This window comes from Aquarana catesbeiana, linkage group LG07 (genome assembly GCF_042186555.1).
Source record: "Aquarana catesbeiana isolate 2022-GZ linkage group LG07, ASM4218655v1, whole genome shotgun sequence".
Lineage (NCBI taxonomy): Eukaryota > Metazoa > Chordata > Amphibia > Anura > Ranidae > Aquarana > Aquarana catesbeiana.
The window spans coordinates 282,635,476-282,655,062 of record NC_133330.1 but is presented as its reverse complement, the minus strand read 5'-3'; the positions used below and the strand labels follow the sequence as shown (position 1 = coordinate 282,655,062).

The 19,587-nt window shown below is 41.9% G+C and overlaps 1 protein-coding gene across 1 annotated transcript in view; it reads right to left on the bottom strand.

Annotated features, from left to right (window-relative positions):
- The window catches only part of ASTN1 (astrotactin 1), an 843,969-nt gene that overhangs the window by 7,696 nt on the left and 816,686 nt on the right, over positions 1-19,587 (bottom strand). The window contains exons 18-20 of the mRNA XM_073592047.1: positions 7,321-7,472; positions 3,503-3,638; positions 2,873-2,973 (exon numbers count right to left, since the gene is read on the bottom strand). Coding sequence (XP_073448148.1) covers positions 2,873-2,973; positions 3,503-3,638; positions 7,321-7,472 — 389 coding nt within the window. The remainder of the gene's footprint in view (positions 1-2,872; positions 2,974-3,502; positions 3,639-7,320; positions 7,473-19,587) is intronic.

Below are 19,587 nucleotides of genomic sequence, written 5' to 3'. Positions count from 1 at the left end.
TGCACTAAAAAGAAATCAACCATTGTAGGAGGTGACAAAACACACAAACCTGCTTGAAAAATATATTTTTCTTAGAAATAGCTAACCCCCACATTTTACATGCTTGGAAGGAATAAATTAACCAGTTCAAGTCTACAGCAAATGTCACTGAGAAGCCACAGACTAAAAATGTGGTGGTGGTGGAGGAACCGTTAACCAAAAAATGTTTTTGGACCCCAAGAATTCTGTTTTAATTTACTTTTAATAAAATAGTGATGGAGGCGCATAGTCATTTTTGAGCAGTTTGACAGAACTGAGTTCACGCATATGCAAATTGGATGCATTTTGAACCGTATCCAATTCGCATGACATGTGAAAGAACATTGCTTTCTATTGTGCCTGTTTACATACAGTATGTCCGGTGCAGCCGGAGTGCGGATTCAGTGCGAATTGAAAAAGAGTCCTGTTAGTTTTCTGAGCCATGCGGTCTGACTCAATTGCAAATTCAGGTCCATTGACTTCTAAGGGAATACTTCTGAATCGCACATGTCATTCAGCTGTGAACAGGATAATATCCTGACCTGATCCTGATGTAAACCTGACCTGATCCTGAAACGCTGAACAACTACTGGGTTCACACTGCTACGGTTCAGAGACTGCTTGTAATTCACACAGGAATTGCAGCACATTCCTGTGTGAAATTACATGCGCTGTCTCTGGGGTGCGCTTTGAGCCATGGATTTGTATGGTTCAAATCACACCACATTCACACCAATCTGGCACAGGACCCTTTTTTTGTTCGCACCAGAATTTAATTGCATAGGTGTTCACACCCATGCAATCCAATTCTGCAAATTGCGCTTCATTTTGCTTACTGGGCACTTAACTCCCCTTCCTTCCAAGGCCAATTTTCAGCTTTCAGCATTGTTACTCTTTGAATGACAATTGCGTGGTCTTGCTACACTGTACCCATATCATTTTTTTCACACAAATAGAGCTTTCTTTTAGTGGTATTTATTCTCTACTGTGGGTTTTTTCTTTTGCTGAACAAACAAAAAAAGACCAAAAATTTTGAAAAAAACAAACATTTTTTAATGTTGGTTTAAAATTTTGCAAACAGGTAATTTTTCTCCTTCATTGATGAGCGCTGATGAGGCTCCACTAATGGGCAATGATAGTCTGTACTGATGGGTACTGATAGGCATCACTGATAAGGCAGCACTGATGGGCACTGATGATGCGCCACTGGTGGGCACAGATGAGGCTGCACTGATAGACGGCACTGATGGGCACTGATTGGCAGCACTGATGGGCACTGATAAGTGGCCCTGGTGGGCATTGATAGGTGGCACTGGTGGGCACTGGTAGGTGACACTGGTGGGCACTGCTTAGCAGTGCTGATATGCACTGGTAGGTGGCACTGGTGGGCACTGGTGTGGTGTGGAGCGTGCGGGACGATGTCCCATTTACTCCAGACAGTAATCTGTTTTTTTTTTCCCCTCACAGGACTCTGTTTACATCACGTGATGAACTGTCATTGTCTGACAGCTGATCACGTGGTAAGGGGCCTGGATTAGCCCCTTACTCTGATCTGTGATCACGAGTCTCATTGTGACTTGTTAATCACAGAGCGACCCCCGCATGCCCCGCAGGGAGCGCACAGAAAGCTCATGCACGGGAGGACGTACATGAACGCCTTCCTGGCAATTTAGGCCCGCGCAGTAGCCATCTTTTGGCTATAGCTCGGGCGGCAAGAGCTTAACATACACTCGGTTCGCATACATGGAATGCAATTTAGATGAGGTGCCGAATCCGCAGCAAATTCGCTGTAAATTCGCACCGCATCTAATGTGAACCTAGGCTTAGCTGTGAAAATGGAGCTTCAATTCGCACCGCACATGTGTGAACCCAGCCCCAGAATTCTGATGGTGATCTGATCTTAGAAGTTTTAAGAAAACATAAAAATCACCATGTATTATCACACTGCTAGCAACTTTACAAACCTAAAATATTGTTTTGATAAAGTATGATTGGTATGATTGGTGTTCCCAAACATTATGAAACAAACACGGTATCTTTTTTGGGGGTATATAAAGAAGCCCTGTAGTGGGGGATACATTTTTATTCAGTCTGGAAAACCTCTTTAAGTCCTTCTGTACATGATCTTTGCAAACAAATGCACTCAAATCTGTCCCAGATCCCAAAGTTACATTTGTGCATCAATCTCATTTTTCACTGCTGACATTTTTTGTTTTTTTGGATGTATTTTAGATGTTTTCTCTTTGAACATCTACTACCTATTAATTTATTTACAAACCAGAGCACTTTGTAATGAAATATGTAGAAGCTGGTGGGTGGTTTAGCTTCATCTGTAGTACAAAATTTCAACTTCTCTTCAGTATGCCATACCATAAACCTGTACCCACTCAGAGCACAATCGCGGAATCACAAACAGGATGTAGAATATGGATTTTAATGTATTCTGCTACATAAGTGTACATGAAAGCATTACAGTTATGTCCCCAGATATCGTATCGACCTTCTATCTCCAGGAGAAGTGTGTATAATACAATGTTTTGTCCAATAATTATATATAGATCAAGGAAAAAAATATGTGCGCACTGAAAACAGGAACACACAAGGGTCTAAAAGTCATACAGAAATTGTAGAAGCTGTAAGTATTGTTTCTATACAATTTATGTATATGTTTGTCCGCATGTGTATACGTTGTATATGTGTGTATGCTTTATATAGTGTAAATACACACACGCATACACACGCTGTACTTCATCAGGGTCACCATATGAGGACAGAGGTCTCAGAAAAGATGTCAAATGATTGTGGAGTGACATATTCATTATGACATCAATAATGTTAAGAACATAACTTTTACCTTGTGACTTTACATCATCCACCTCCGGACAGGGCATTCGGACAGTGACGTGACTTGGTTCTGATCGTCTTCCAGTATTATCGACTCCCGATAGCGTGAACCTGAGCAGGAAATGCAACAACAATTCGTTATGTTGACTCTGACACAAAGCAATTTGGGAAATGTATTATATCATAAAGGGGGGGACTTTAAAGCTACATATGATGGAAGCTGTAAATTATATTACCAACTGCATTTTAAATTGAGTAGGCCTGAGGCAGGGTACAAAGCTTATCATACCTTGGCCAAAGTAAGACTTCAACTTGAATAGATATTACCAAAGATGATTAAATGGCAGCGGAATGAAAAGATTAATATACCAAACTGGGGTTATTAACAAGCCCTTAAGTCCCAAGGCAACAGTATGTCACCCGTTAAATAATACAGGGACTATTAATAGCAAAATCTATTAACCTTTTTTCCCACAATGCTCCATAATAACTCACTTCACTGATTTCCTTTGCTAATGTTAAAGATGGGCAATTTAAATGAAAATAGAATTGAAGCATTTGAACCAGCAGAGTTTGACTTCATTATTGGCCTGATTATAAAGAGAGAGGACAAGTGGCAGCAGGAAAGAATGGAGCTCACGTGTAGGAAGTGTCGGACTCCAGGCAGCGGACCACGATCGATATCACTGAAGAATGTTTGTCGGGTACTTGGGCCGGCATCACACATGGAGATTTGGCTCCTGAGATGATGTCTTCAACAAAACTCAGCACGTTTTCTGAAGAGGAGGAAAATTATAACGTTTTCTAGTTCATGTATGTGCAGTTATCTAATCCCTCTTGAAACTTAATGGAAACTACAGTGTATTATTATTATACATGTATTTGGAGTTATTACTGTAACATTCATCTACATGTAACTTATGGCATGGCTTTCACATGTTAATTTGTTTACTCTTACATACTTTGCTTATTGCATTTCAGCAAACAAGAAGTTACGCTTACATAATGGGGTGTTAGTATTAGATCCCTTTCACACTGAAGCGCTTTTCAGGCATTTTTGCGCTAATTATAGCACCTGAAAACTGCTTCCCATTCATTTCAATGGATGCTTTCACACCGGGGCGGAGCGCTGGCGGGGCGGTGAAAAAAGTCTTGCAAGCAGTATCTTTGGAGCATGTTTGAATCGCTTAAAAAAGCACCTTAAATACGCCCCTCTCCATTGAAATGAATGAGAAGCACTTTAAAAGTGCCGCAAAATGTATTTTTTTTTAGACACGTGACCCTAAAAAAGCACACCGCTAATGCCGCAAAATCACTGCAAAAACGCCCGACATTTTACGTGAAGTTTTTGAGCGCCTCAATGTGAAAGGGATTTTAGGGTTACAGGGTAGGTTAGTGTGAAGGTTGGGATTACAGAGAAGATTAGGCTAAGTTCACACTGACGCAACCTGAACATTACACAACTTGCAGTGCGACTTTGCCAGGCGACTTCACGACGATTTGCTGGCGACTTGAGTACTACTTGGTGCAACTTTGAAGCGACTTTCAGGGAATGGCTGGGTAATCTTCCTGTAATGTTGGATCCATATCACATCAATATAGATGAGGATCCGACTTGAAGGTGACTTTCATTAAAGTCTATGGGCACAAGTCAAAGTTGCCTTGAAGTAGTACAGGAACCTTTTCTAAAGTTGGAGCGACTTCAGTAGTGCTAATTAAGACAGCTCTCATTGACTAACATTTCACATGTCATGCGACTTAGAGTCACACAAGTCAGATCACAAATAGCGGCAGTGTGACCTGAGCCTTATGCCCTGTACACACAGTCGGATGTTCCGACGGGAAATGTTCGATGGGAGCTTGTTGTCGGAAATGTGTAGGCTCCATCGGACATTTTCCGTCGGAATTTGCGACAAACAAAATTTGAGATCTGGATCTCAAATTTTCCAACAACAAAATCCGTTGTCGTAAATTCTGAGCGTGTGTACACTATTCCGACGCACAAAATTCCAGGCATGCTCTGAATCAAGCAGAAGAGCCACACTGGCTATTGAACTTCATTTTTCTCGGCTTGTCGTACGTGTTGTATGTCACCGCGTTCTTGACGTTTGGAATTTCTGACAACATTTGTGTGACCGTGTGTATGCAAGACAAGTTTGAGCCAACATCCGTCGGAAAAAAAAACATGGATTTTGTTGTCGGAATGTGCGACCATGTGTAAGCAGCATTAGTGTGAGAGTTAGAGCTACAGGGAGAGATAGTGTTGCAAGGATAGGTTAGTGTGATTGTTGTGGACCCTCACTAAATGAGGGTTGGGATCTAGGGATGAACCAAGGTTCAGACTGAAGTTGGGCTGTATGGATATTCAGACGAATGCCCAAACTTTACCCCATTTGGCCCCATGTTTGTTGGAGCTCTGTATCATATATAGTATCAACATTTCTACTGCTTCTATATAAGACAGCTTCCCGCTGTAACTGGTTACTAAGGAAGCCACGGGTGCTCACACCTGTGACATCTCTAGGAACCACCAACATCACAGTGAATCCCTGCTCCTTTTAAGCAAAAGGGTGGGGTTAGCAGTGACCTCACTGCCAAAATATAGACACTGGTCATTGGTGTCACCACTTTCCCCCCACTTCCCTTATATAGCTGATGGCAACATTGGGGGCTGTGAATCAGTTAGTGTTACCATCAGAATCAGTCATGTGCACCAGATTATTGGGTTTTGGTGAGTTGAAAGGTGGCGGGCATTGCGATTGGCGATGGATCTACAACAATAGACATATTGGCCAACACTAAACTATTGGCTTTGGAAATTAATATATAGAAAAAAATAGACCTTATACAGAGTTGTGTCAGTTATTGTAACTATGTTTGCTATTTTATCTAGCACACATTTTCATATCAAAATATTTAAAACATGTACTTAAATATTGTATAGATGTGTTATAGACATTGTGTTGCATGCACATGGCTGTACTAGTGTTACCTTCTCATTAGCAGTATTTTTTTCAGAAAATGTTTACTGTCCCCTAGACAGTAAACCTCATATTGCTTCATTTTCTGCTCTGCTCACAAAGCCTAATTAATGTCAGAAGATAGCAGCACAAAAGACGAATAATACATGAACATTCATTCAATGATTTTTGTGAATGGATTTTACATGCATGTACAGAAAAATTGCTAATATAAGGAAAAGAAAAAAGCATGTCGTATATATACCTGACCCATGCAAAACCTTGTGAGAAATGAAAATCATTTTCAGTTGAACAGTTTGACAGACACCACCACAGTTCCAAACCCCCCATATATGTTATCTTTTAGTTAATTGACAGTTAAGGATTTTATTCCCAGCAGGACCACATAAGATGCAACATTCCAGGAATGCTGACTTGCATACAGATATCATCCTAGTTAATGTGTGAATGTGAACTTTAACAATGAACTTCTCTTATTTGCTCCCTTTTAGGCTTCTCAATATACCACTGAAAAGGTTTTGTTATATCTGTTCAATAAGTGATAAAATACCCATTATTCCTGCCAGAAATCTTGTGAGATGTTAAAGTGTTACTAAACCCGGGACCCTGCATTCACTATATCTGGTCTCCCACAGTACATAGAAAATGGAAATGCAATAGTTTTAGTGAATATAAACTGTTAAATACCTTTTCTCATCAGCAGTATATAGCAGCCTTGTGACTTCGATCAGTGTCTGGCTGAGCACTAGTTAAAGCTTGTAGGAGGAGTTTTCATTCTCCCCTGATCATCCTATCAGGATGCAGGACCCCTGACCCTCTGTCTGGACAGTGCTGATTGGCCCTGTGCTGATCACATGCACTCTCCCAAGAAAAAGAAAAAAATCTCTAGCATTATACACCAAACTGAGCAAGTGTAGCTTGCCCCTGAGGCAACCTGCACTATCAGGAGATGGATTGAGGACAATGGAGGATCAGAGAAGACAGTATCAAACAGCCTTTTTACACAATGCAGAGGATTAACCCCTTAGGTTTCACAGTGAGTATAACAAGCATGCTTTACTGCATATACAGACTGATTTTACTGTTGTGGGTTTAGTAACACTTTAACTTCTGGTGCACTCTGCTTCTGATTTCTATCAGTTATCATTGTGTCCAGCTCCCTCTGTTGACCAAAGAACACCATCCCCATATTATAGAAAAGAGGAGGGGGATAGGTGTTCTGTAGTTCCATCTTGATGAAGCTGCTTCTCTATAGATACAGCATGGTGAGCAAGCATGGTCACCCCAGGGCAGGAATTGTGTTACTGGCAGGATCACTGGGTGAAAATAAAGAAAATAATCCTGAACAAAACAAATGCATCTACCATATCTATGGGCTAGTAAGCCACAATATATTACATTTTTGTTTGTGTGTAAGGTTCCCAGTTGTCTGAAGAAAAGTAAAGAACAAGGACTGTTCTATTCTATAGGGATTTACCTGTTTCCATTTTGGAATGGTCTAGTTTGTCAGCATTTTTCTCCTGGCTGATGATGTAGTCCACTATTCTTGCTCCGATCGGAGATTCTAAATGCTGCCACTCCAGCACCAGGAGGGTACTGCTCGGCTCCTGCAGCATAGACAGATGTAACCTGAGAGGCAGAGAAGGAGACACTTGAAGCCTGGCTGAATTAACAAAAAGCAATGATTCACTGCTAGGAAAAGACGACATTGACCAAATCTGACAAGCAGCACTGTAATTTAGTATGTTCAACTAAATATGTACACTTAGCCACAATGGCTGGAGGCTAAATCACCAGATTACATGTGGATAGCAAGCTGGTTGTGTGGCTCAGGAGACAGTCAGAGTTTGTGGAACAAGCTAAGAAATGGAACATAGGATTATGGGAAAGTCAGCAGAGGTAGCCATAATATATCTTATAGTACATTTTTTCTACTGTGGGTCTTTCATTGATATGTTTTAGTCCTGTTTAAGAACTAAAACAAGTGAAATGACCGCTTTCATAGGCAAGTAACATCATGGATACATCATAGTTAACCCTTGCAAAATATTTAATAAAATGTAATATTGAAAAAAAAATCATAGATATTTGGGCTTTATTTGCAAAGATCTTGCTTTGCATTATTGACAATTGACAACATTGAAAGGGGTTCTGTCCATTAATGGGAATACCTACTGGTAGAATCAAGTGTGCTTTACTATAAGCCCCATCACTCCCCCTTCATATATGCGCATAATAGGTGGCTGTATTCTCAACGCATTTCACTATCTGCTTCTTCAGGACATTGAGGCAATAAATACATAAAAAAAACTGGAAAGTAATACAGCCCTGTGGGATCCAGGTGCCAAAGTTACATGGTTACATAGACATTCCTTGTGTGGGGCTCTCCATCCAGCCTCAAAATGCCTTGGTTGACAGGTTATACCTAAAGTAGAACCTCCATTCTTAAATTCTCATCTTGTGGAGGGATACTCTTATTTCATTACTGGTATAGTAATCCCAACTGCTCTATTAGTATCTCAATACCTAGAGGTGCTTTGTGCAAATCCACAAAAATAACCTCCAACAGATGTCTCCTCCACAGGAATAGAGCCAAAAGGTGCACTAATATAACAATTATTTTCTTGATAACTCTGTGCTTCCTATTTTGTGGTAACAAATTTGGGAGGGCTCCTTACTGTTGACCAAGTTATATGCTAGATAAAATAGATTTAACTGATTATAATTTGGGAGACATTAACCACTTCAATACCGAGTACTTTCCCCCCTTCCTGCCCAGGACAATTTTCAGCTTTCAACGCTGTTGTACTCTGAATGACAATTGCGTGGTCATGCAACACTGTACCCAAACTAAATTCTTATCATTTTCTTCCCACAAATAGAGCTTTCTTTTGGTGGTATTTGATCATCACTGGGGGTTTTATTTCTTGCTAAACAAACTAAAAAAGACTGACTTTAAAAAAAAAAGTTTTTCTTTGTTTATGTCATAAAATTTAGTTTTCTCCTTCACTGATGGACATTGATGAGGTGGCACTGATGGCCACTTATGAGGAGCCACTGATGAGTCGGCACTGCTAAGGTGGCACTGATGGGCACTGATGAGGAGGCACTGATATGTAGAATTGATGGGCACTGATAGGCAGCACTGATATGCAGCACTGATGAGCACCAATAGGTGGCACTGATATACAGCACTATATACAGCACTAATGGGCACTGACAGGTGGCACTGATGGGCACTGACAGGTGGCACTGATTGGAACTGACAGGTGGCACTAATGGACAGCACTGATGATGAGGTACTGACAGGCTTTACTAATGGGCACTGATTAGCACTGTGGTGGGCACTGATTGGCACTGTTGTGGGCACTGATTGGCACTTTGATGAACACTGACAGGCATTTCTGATGGGGCACTGACTGGCAGCTGATGGGCACTGATTGGCATTGTTGATGGCACATCTGATGGGGCTTTGCTGATAATCAACATGATGATTATCAGCACAGACCCCCACCCCCCGACAGGGAGAGCCGCCAATTGGCTCTCTCTGTTAATGCGAACAAACGAAAATCTGAAGAAAATCATTTGTCGATTGAAACGCATCAGCAAGACGCCCTTTACCCACAGCACCCACTGGGGAATCTATTTCCATACTCCCTGACCTCTTTTTCCCCCCCAACTTGCCCTTTTCTGCCTGGCGTATGGATCACCTAGCTGCATAAGTGCAGATTGTTGGGACTTTCTACACCCTCCGCTGCTCTGGAAAACAGTCACTGAATGCAATCACCCTCTTATCATCCAGAAAGTGGTGCACGCTTGTTGAGTGTCAAGCTTCCGCCTAGAGCATCTTCACACGAGCTCCGCTCCCAGCGCTGTACGGCTTCAGAACTTGGCGTGTCAGCGGGAAGCGTCAATAGAGCAGCATGTGCAGAGTACAGCGAAGTGCTTTGATTCACTCCAGCCAGCCCTCCCTGGACAGGATAACTTACTACTACCTGAGGACAACCACGAATGTACCCCTTTCTCTGGAATGTTCTGAGGATCCTCTATTACAGGCTACCTTTATTTCATCTACTAGCAGTTCCAGTTGAGAGGTGAGGCAAGCTGTTTTCCTACATACACTGATAACTCTCTGCAGGAGCAGAGCAGAACGGAGGTATGTGCTTGTTTCAATCAAGCTGCTTTATTTTATGTGGTCTACATTGATACTTTTTACAGACTTGTTACAACACTTTTGCCTTGTACACACGGTCGGATTTTCTGATGGAAAATGTGTGATAGGACCTTCTTGTCGGAAATTCCGACCGTGTGTGGGCTCCATCACACATTTTCCACTGGAATTTCCAACACACAAAGTTTGAGAGCTTGCTATAAAATTTTCCGACAACAAAATCCGTTGTCGGAAATTCCGATCGTGTGTACACAAATCCGACGCACAAAGTGCCACGCATGCTCAGAATAAATTAAGAGACGAAAGCTATTGGCTACTGCCCCATTTATAGTTCCAACGTACGTGTTTTACGTCACCGCGTTCAGAACAATCGGATTTTCCGACAACTTCGTGTGACTGTGTGTATGGAAGACAAGTTTGAACCAACATCTGTCGGAAAAAATCCATGGATTTTGTTGTCGGAATGTCTGATCAATGTGTACAGGGCATTACAGTATTTGCAACTTTGAGAAGACTAAGTTCAGTTTTCAAGGATCCACAAACAGCGGTCTTTTATCCCAGTGTATTACATCTCCATTCGTCACATACTGGCAGGACTGTTATCATCTATAATTAATTAGAGACTGCTATTGAAACTGCGGATGGATCCCCCCTTTTTTTTAGGGCAGATTACTGTTTTTTACAAATTACTTCCCTGCCCGTAATTAATTAGGATTGCCACTGGTAGCTGGCTATATTGGGTTGGTTTTTTGAGTGCATGAGGAGGATACATGTGGTGTGTCTGTTCGTTTTACAATTTTGATTTCATGTTCATGGTGGAGGTAATTTATGGTTTCTAATTGTTATTGTGGATGGATTATTTATTAATAAAGTATTCCATTTTGTATTTTTTCAAAAACCTGTGTGTTCCTCTCTGAAGAATCCTTTCCCAAACCCTCTGGTCATTTTGTTATATACAGCTGATCATGTGGTAAGGAGCCCCTGTCAGAGGTTCCTTACTACGAACGGAGATGCAGTGTGTCAGAGTGCCACATAGCACCATTGATCACCGCGCTGCGCGCCCCCGCGCCCGTGCGGGCCGGCATGTTATCCTGCTGGATGTCATATGAGGGCCCGGTCAGGATAACTGAACCACCGCCCGGCCATCATTCTGCTATAGGCGGGGCGGGAAGTGGTTAAAGTAGAACTATAGGCAAAACATTATTTTTTTCTCATTTTGCAAGAGAGGGTTAAAACACCTGTCCAATTTTTTTTTTCGCCATCTGTTTCCCATTGCGGAGATTTCCTTTTACTTTCTGTGCCATAGCCAAGCAGGAAGTGGGAGGAAATCTCTGCAAATTTAAGAGAATTCCTTAGGAAATTGGAAAATGTCCTCTATTACCTTCTAGGGACAACCCAAAATTTGGGATTTTCTTTTCCTTTTCCTTTCAGTGATAATGGTAAAACAGGACAAATAGAGAGGATAAATCTCCTTAACGAGGGCACAGACAGCAATAATAACTGACAGGTGTTCTAATCTGTCTCCACTCTATCCTAAACTAAAAAAAGTTTTGCCTTTAGTTATACTTTAAAATAAAGTGTCTCTGGCCAAGCTATTTTAACAAATGGGCAGAAAAGGCAATTGCTTTATGCCAACTAGGAGAGGATTCCCTCTCCCAAATTGAATCTAATGGAGCTTATACTGCAAGGCTGCATAGTAACATATGTCAGCCCTCTGGCCTTCTACAAAAGAGGGAACCTCATTTAATGTAATATACTTGGACAAATATTTAAAAATATGCAGAATAATGGTCAACTTAAATCTTCTAAACCTTAATCAATACTTATGATTTAATGAATTATAATAGAACCATGCTATTCACTTCAACAGTTCTATATTTCCTCACAAGGTGCAGTTGGCTAAAAATGGATACTCTTGTATTAAAAGCCAGTGAGTATTCACAAAAATTCTGTTTGTTCTTGGCCCAGCATGTTCCAGGTCTCCAGACTATCTCCAGAGCTCGATTTCAGCTAGTTGTATGTACCCCAAGGGGTACTTGTAATGAGTTCTGCTTCTTATTGCAAATCTATCATTTGAAAATCATACATTAAACATTGGTAAGCATTTTATTATATTTTTTGAAAACATAAAAGTTGAAATAAAAAAATGCACATAATGAAAATGTACTGGTAATAAATGTTCCCAGAGCAAAGGTTTTAGTTTAAAAGGACACTACTGAAATACTGTACTGTCTATCTAATCAAAATGCCAATAACTCAAATGCTTTCCTTATTCAACTGAAAATAACTAACCAAGGTAATTTGAATTATGTCGGTCTGTCAAAAAGTTAAAATGGTAGCTGCTATGTCGTCAACCACTGACAAGTGCCACCACATAAATAACAACTCCTGGGGGGTTGAAGGGGGTGTGTATTTTATGAAGCTGTAAAGATGAGCCTTGTAGAACAGAGAACATATCTGGCAGTAGACTTCCCAAGCAATGGTCACAGCTGAAGTAGGTAGTTTTTCTTGGGTGGACGAAGGCCACCCAAGAATCTAATTTAATCTAAATCAGGCCCATTATACAAACAAGGGACAATGTCCTTGCAGTCCAAGACCTCAAAAGGTATGCTGGTGAATGGTAGGGCAGCACATAGCAGCAGAACAATCACCCAACTACCATAGAGTATTCAAAGCACAGCTACTAAAGAACATGGTATGAAGGTTTCTAAGAAATTGTGCTGCTCAACTACAGACCACACATTCCAAAACAATTTGATTTGATTAACGCTAAGGGCCACTTATCTTAAGTACAGAGGAGATAAGATATGAAGTAATTGGCAACCATACCACTTCAGACTAAATTACTTGCAACATTGTTAGGTTTGTGGCAAATTACCTTTTTTTGCCTTAGAAAATGTCAACTTTACACGTATTGTTGCCTTAATTGGATATTGAAATATCTGAAATTCATGTGACACAGCAGTGGAGATTACTTGTCAGACAGCAACATGCAGTAAAAACAGTTCAATAAAGAACATTCTGATACACTAATGGACTAATTCATGAAAAACATGGCGATGTTGTCACAGTGGTCAGTCGGTATCCATGGTTTATTTTCCCATTCTAACTAACAGGTGGTCTTTTTTATACCACTTAACCCTAATCTATGTGTTCCTTTCTACAATCGAACAGATATGAACAGTGTGTATTTTCCTTAATAGTTGTATCCAAGTACTGCGGTTCAGATGCCATAGTATTGAATTAAGGGATTATACTGAACTGTTCCTTTTGCAGGATCATCTATCCAAACACAATATAAAGCCATGGATATATTATTATTATATATCCCCATCTACTGGCAATACTAGCCAGGGGGTCATGGTATATTAAACTTAGTAACACTCTGGGGTCACAAACATATATATGTGTATACACATTAGGTGGACAATTGGCTATTAATGGTATGATTTTCCTTTTTGTGTGACGTGGTACCATTTTTGATTTGCTAACCTTTTCCTTACTTGACCAAAATAAAGTATTTTTCTAGTTGATACAGCGAGTTTAAACAATTTTTGTAATAATTGGTATATGAGGAGGTTTGAGCTAAAATCAGGTTTTTATTCTCCCCGGTCCATGCAAGAGTCACCTCTGGTACTTCATCTCAGGTCTCCATCCTTTCCCTCATGCTTCCAGGTAGTTAGCAAGCTCTCCTCTGCGGAACCTTGAGCACACGGTTAGGCCTCGGGCTTCAGGCCTAGCAGCCAGGAGCTGTTCCACACACATCCACCCAGGCCCCAGTCCCGAGTGAGAAGGACCCCGATCACCTGACTCCTTGCAAATAAATACCTCCTCCCAGCATCAAAGCAGCAAATCTGATTGGCTGAGAAAGGTATGTTTATTCATAACCTAAACTCACTGTAGCTCATCATATTAATATCAAAGGTAACAGCGCCATCTACTGACAAAAAGGAGAAGCCAGAGCTAAACAGGATTAGGAAGAAAGCCATTTGACCACTAAACACTACAAATTAGCTAGGCTGGCTAGTACCCAGCACAACTAAATTTACCTGTAGCCCTACTTTGGGACAAGGGTGCTACATTCTCCCCCTGTCCAGGAGACTACGTCCTCAGAGTCTGCAAAAGAAAACATATGCTCTCAAGCCTGAGAGTGGATGTCCTGGCAAAAAGTGTATAGGAAAGGATAACAGGAAAGATAAACTTTGAGTTACAAATATGTGTGGCATTCCACATGAAAATAGATTAAAAAAATGCAATAAAGCAAATGACATTACATCCTAACTGTCTATCTATCTAATAAGAGACACTGTCTCTCCTCATCCAAGAAAGACAAACATGTATAAGGTAAACTCACATTAGCATATCTTAATATACTTTACTCTTTAGCAATTTACTGTACATAGAAATATCAACTTTATGAAGGGGCTCAACTCCCTTGAGAGTGACACATCCTTCCAAGAAGTATATATACCATCTATCAATATAATTAAAGCATTAGTTTCCTAAGCACATCACTATGAAGATAAAGAACTTACTGCTCACTCAGATTGGCTCCTCACACCATCTGGTGGCCAGTAACAGAGAGCAGTTCGCATGTAGACATTCTAGTCCATTCAAATTGTAGGTGAAGACTTGCCCAATTGCCACAGCACAGCCTTCCTGACTAACTAACTAGCTAAACATCCTATTATCCTTGGATCTCCAAAGTCCAATAGGCACTTTTCTTTGGAACTGTAATAAACATAGTCAGCACTTTTCCATTGGTTCCCTAATCTCAGGGACAAACACTTGAGCTGAATGCATGGCTACTTTAAACAGAACTTTAGCCACACAGGTATGCAAGTGACTGTAATACGATGAGCTCTTCTGATCCATCTTCCAGAACAACAAAGTTGCCTAGCACATAGGGACATATCTCAGCCTTTCTTTATCACGGCAGGTGACTGAGATCACTTTCCTCACATGTGGATAACAAGACATGCTGACAATCAGGAGCAGCAGATCAGCATATCAGAGCAAGGCATACTGGCAATCCAGGGCAACAGGCCAGCATGTCACTTTTAGGGCACCTCCTGCAACTTCGGGTATCAGGGGCACAGTCCAGCAGCAAACATCACAGGCAGGAGTGTCCCCACAACAACATTTTTTCAAATGAAGAGCAGCTTTTCAATTGAAAGCAAGATTTCAATAGCTGAATGGCATTACCAGTAGTAATAAGGATCAGATAGTTGAACAGGCTTTCCGGATGATCCAATAGTGGTATTGTAATACTGCACATCAGCTTGATTAGGCCTCTGAGCAATAACACAGTCTGGGTAAACGCAGTAACCATAATCCCAGGTTTGTAAGATAGTAGTATGCTTTCAACATACCCAGGAAGTAATTCTTGATGCAGTATGATAGGAGTAAGCACAGAACCGGCTCCCAGTAATAGCGACAACATGCTTCCCAGCCCCATGCCATGGGCTGTGAGCACAGATTGAACAAGTTATGCATAACTTTTCTTCCTTCTGTAAAAGCATCAATAATTGCAGCAAGTACTTTATTCAAGACAGGACCAGCAATTCCCACTGGCAACAAGTGTCACAGCCATCAGTATGTGACAATGGCTGTAACTGCAGCAATTTGGATATCTTCACAAACATGCACATCTCAGAACATTCATAAACAGTTATCACTTTTCTGTACATTCTTCATCCCAGTTTGGCTTACCAGCTTCAGACATCGGTGTGGCAAGACACGGGATCAACTCTCCCCACGGCCGCGGGATGAACAGGCATACCTAGCCCGATGGACAGCCACAGAAAGTCTACAGTCCTCAGTTGCAGCCTCACCTGTAGTAGCAGTAGATGCAGGCACTACCTGGTAAGGGCCATGGCTACCAAGTACTCACAATGAACGGTGACAGTGGGAACTAGGGATGAGCTTCGAGTTCGAGTCAAACTCATGTTCAACTCGAACATCGGCTGTTCACCAGTTCGCCGAACAATTTGGGGTGTTCGCGGCAAATTCGAAAGCCGCGGAACACCCTTTAAAAGTCTATGGGAGAAATCAAAAGTGCTAATTTTAAAGGCTTATATGCATGGTATTGTCAAAAAAAGTTTTTGGGGACCTGGGTCCTGCCCCAGGGGACATGGATCAATGCAAAAAAAGTTTTAAAAATGTCCGTTCTGGTGCGAACCGAACAGGGGGGTGTTCAGCTCATCCCTAGTGGGAACTAACACTTCCACTGCATGGACAGCAGTGTTGGCAGGTGTAGTAGCCTCCCACCATGTAAAGCATCAGGTTACCTTTAGGGATGTACCGCACTCCGGTGTAGTTGCTTCCTTTAGCCCAACAGGGCCAGTACCAATACCCGGTACAAAGACTTTAAAGTCAGTATTGGAGACTCCAAAATATGCCATGCTTGCCTCTCTGTCTCACAGCACATAGACCCAAAATGGCGGTGCGCACAGGTGCAGAGCAGCGACTCCTCCCCCTGTCAAGGGATTGGTCCGGCTGCTCAGGAGAAACTTCAGCGCCTGCTTCTTTCTTCTAGCAGCACGCCAAAACTCTTCTTGAATCTGCCTTAGCCCCTTCAGCACTGGCATAAAGTGACAAAAGACCACGCTGACACTCTCCCAAGAGTAAAAAGACAATTTGGTTCTTCCCCACATAGTTTAAAAGAACAATAGCACAGTCTCTGAGGTACACAGACATTACTTGCCACTCTCTCACAGAGCTAAACAAAATTTCTGTGTAATTGTAGTCTGTTGCTAGGGGTGACCACAGCAAAAATAACGTTGACTCCACATTGGGCGCCAAATATAGTGCCTACCCCACATTTCCAGGGGCTTGGTGATGCCCCCAGAGGCAGGGAGGGCCGACATAACTCCTCAGGATGCAGATTACTAGGCATGGTGGGCGATGAACAAGATAGAAAGTGGGCACCAGTCACTTTTTCGCTTAAACAAGGAGAAGTTTATTTCTAACAAACAGGAAAATTGTGGGAGAGAGGGGATAGGGTATAGAACACCTGTAGTCAAAAATAGTAACGATCAGCAGACAGGCAGACTCCTTGGACAAAAAGGTGAGATAAAGCAGGAAAAGTGGCTTTAAGTTGAATCAGCACATCTGTACTTTGTAGAATAGGCTGTCTCCTATAGTAACTGAACTTAACTGCACAGAAGGTGCAAGAACTTCATAGATGATTCCATCTTGACATTTTCCTAGGCTCTCAATGGATCCCCGATCCATGCAAGAGTCACCTCTTCATCTCAGGTCTCCATCCTTTCCCGCATGCTTCCAGTTAGTTAGCAGGCTCTCCTCTGTGGAACCTCGAGCACATGGTTAGGCCTCAGGCTTCAGGCCTAGCAGCTGTTCTACACACATTCACCCAGGTCGCAGCCCTGGGTGGGAAGGACCCCCGATCACCTGACTCCTTCCAAATAAATACCTCCTCCCAGCAATCATAGCAGTAAATCTGATTGGCTGGGAAAGTTATGTTTATTCATAACCTGAACTCACTGTAGCTCATCATAATAATGTCAAAGGCAACAGCACCATCTACTGACAAAAAGGAGAAGCCACAGCTAAACGGGATTAGGAAGAAAGCCATTTGACTACTAAACACTACAAATTAGCCAGGCTGGCTACCACCCAGCACAACTAAATTTACCTGTAGCCCTACTTTGGGACAAGAGTACTACTTGATATAGAGCTCATTCGCCTTATGCTAAGATAAGTAGTATTAATAATAGCTAATTGATCAGGATAAATCGCAAACATTTCCTCAAAAAGCAAAATAAATAAATAAATACTTTTCTAGGCACTATTTGACATTTTTATAATGCAGCTGCAAGCTCCTTCGGGTGGAAACCTTTTTCTTATTATATTCTAATAAATGAATAGTGAGTAACTTGGCTCTTTTGTTTTGCTATATAAATTGACAGTTCTCCATAAGCTGTAAAATAAGGGATTACATACTTCCACCTTATAATTTGCGCTGCTGGAAAGAGTATTCTCAATAATTATTAGCTTTTTTTATTACACAACCGTCTGACCTCTGGGAGCCAGTAATAGAATACTACACAGACCAAATCCCCAGGAATACACACAAGGCAGCTTTATGGCACACAAAACATATGGCAATGGAACACGCAGACACACATAGCTTACAAAAGAGGTTTGCCAGGCTGTGATCCATAACTTAATAAAAAGAAAGATTATTTCTCATATCCCACAAAGCTCAGAGATGTGTGACACAGAACATGAGACTGAGGTCTGTGGAAACATAACTATCAATAAAACATGGTTTATTGCATCATATAAAAAATGAGACAGCTGCAAACAATGATCTTTTAGAGAGATGAGAGCTGTGATATGGTGCAACCCTGAGGGAACAGAGGATGACAATGATGTTGGGGATCAGGCGAAGGGACTGAAAACAGCAAAAGACATGTTCATATGAATAGGAGAGGAAAATAGAGATTGGATATATTGCGTTCAGGGCAGAAGCACATTGGGCCTTTTGTTAAGTGAATTTGTAATGTCCCATTCAAGACAAAACAAAAATATAATGTTCTGGCAGGATTACATGGGTGCTGCAACATTTAGGCCTGCAATGGGATTGGAGCAGCTTCAGTGTCTCCATTTCTATCATGCGCCAAGCCCCAAACTATACTGAGTATGGTTATATCTAATACTCCAGTTGCTCACACTTTTCTGAATATTCATATCTGTTTAGAGCAGACTTTCCCAACCACTGTACTGTGTAACCAGGGCCGACACCAGCATATAGGCGGGTCAAGCAGCTGCCTTAGGGCACCAGGATGGGTTGGGGTGAAAATCTAAACAAAGTACCCAAGGTAAAAAGAGCCATGAAGTGTAACACAAAAGCAAGAATGTTTATAAAAAACAAAAATGAAATGCACTCAGAAAACGTGAAGCGATCAAGCATAAAACAAAGCTGTATGGAAAATGACACACTGCACCAGGATCACAGCCAGGCATGTACTGGCCATTGGGACTACAGGGAGTTTCCCGGTGGGCCGATGGCTCAGTGGGCCGATTTCAGTGACAGTGGACCGCTGCCTCCCTCCAGTCCTCTGTCCCCCCCGCAGTGCTCACCTCCTCTCCCTGGCTAGTTATGCAGCGCGCCTGAATACAGACATGATGCTCAGAAGTCAACACTTAGAAGCTCATCATACGATCTGGAAGGAGGGCGGCCTCACTTTCCTGCCTAATCTTGTTCCATTGGGGGGGTGGGCACCAAACTGATTCTTTGCCCCAGGTGAAATAATGTCTAGCTTCCCCACTGGTACTGCCTATAAGAGAAATAATGTAGAACGGCTAATAGCTAGTGGGGGGGGGGCTTGGGTGGCAAGCCGGCATGGGAGAGACCTGTCAAAGTGGGCCAGTCTGGGTGAAGTCCAGGGCCAAATTTTTGTCCCAGTCCAGCCCTGATCACAGCCGGAAAAGGGGGAGGAGAGCCGGCTGCTGTCAAACAAGGTTCTGCCTCCTGGATCGAGTCCTATGATGATGGATATCACACTGGTCCAATGCCGAGAAATTGGACCAGTGTGATGTCCATCA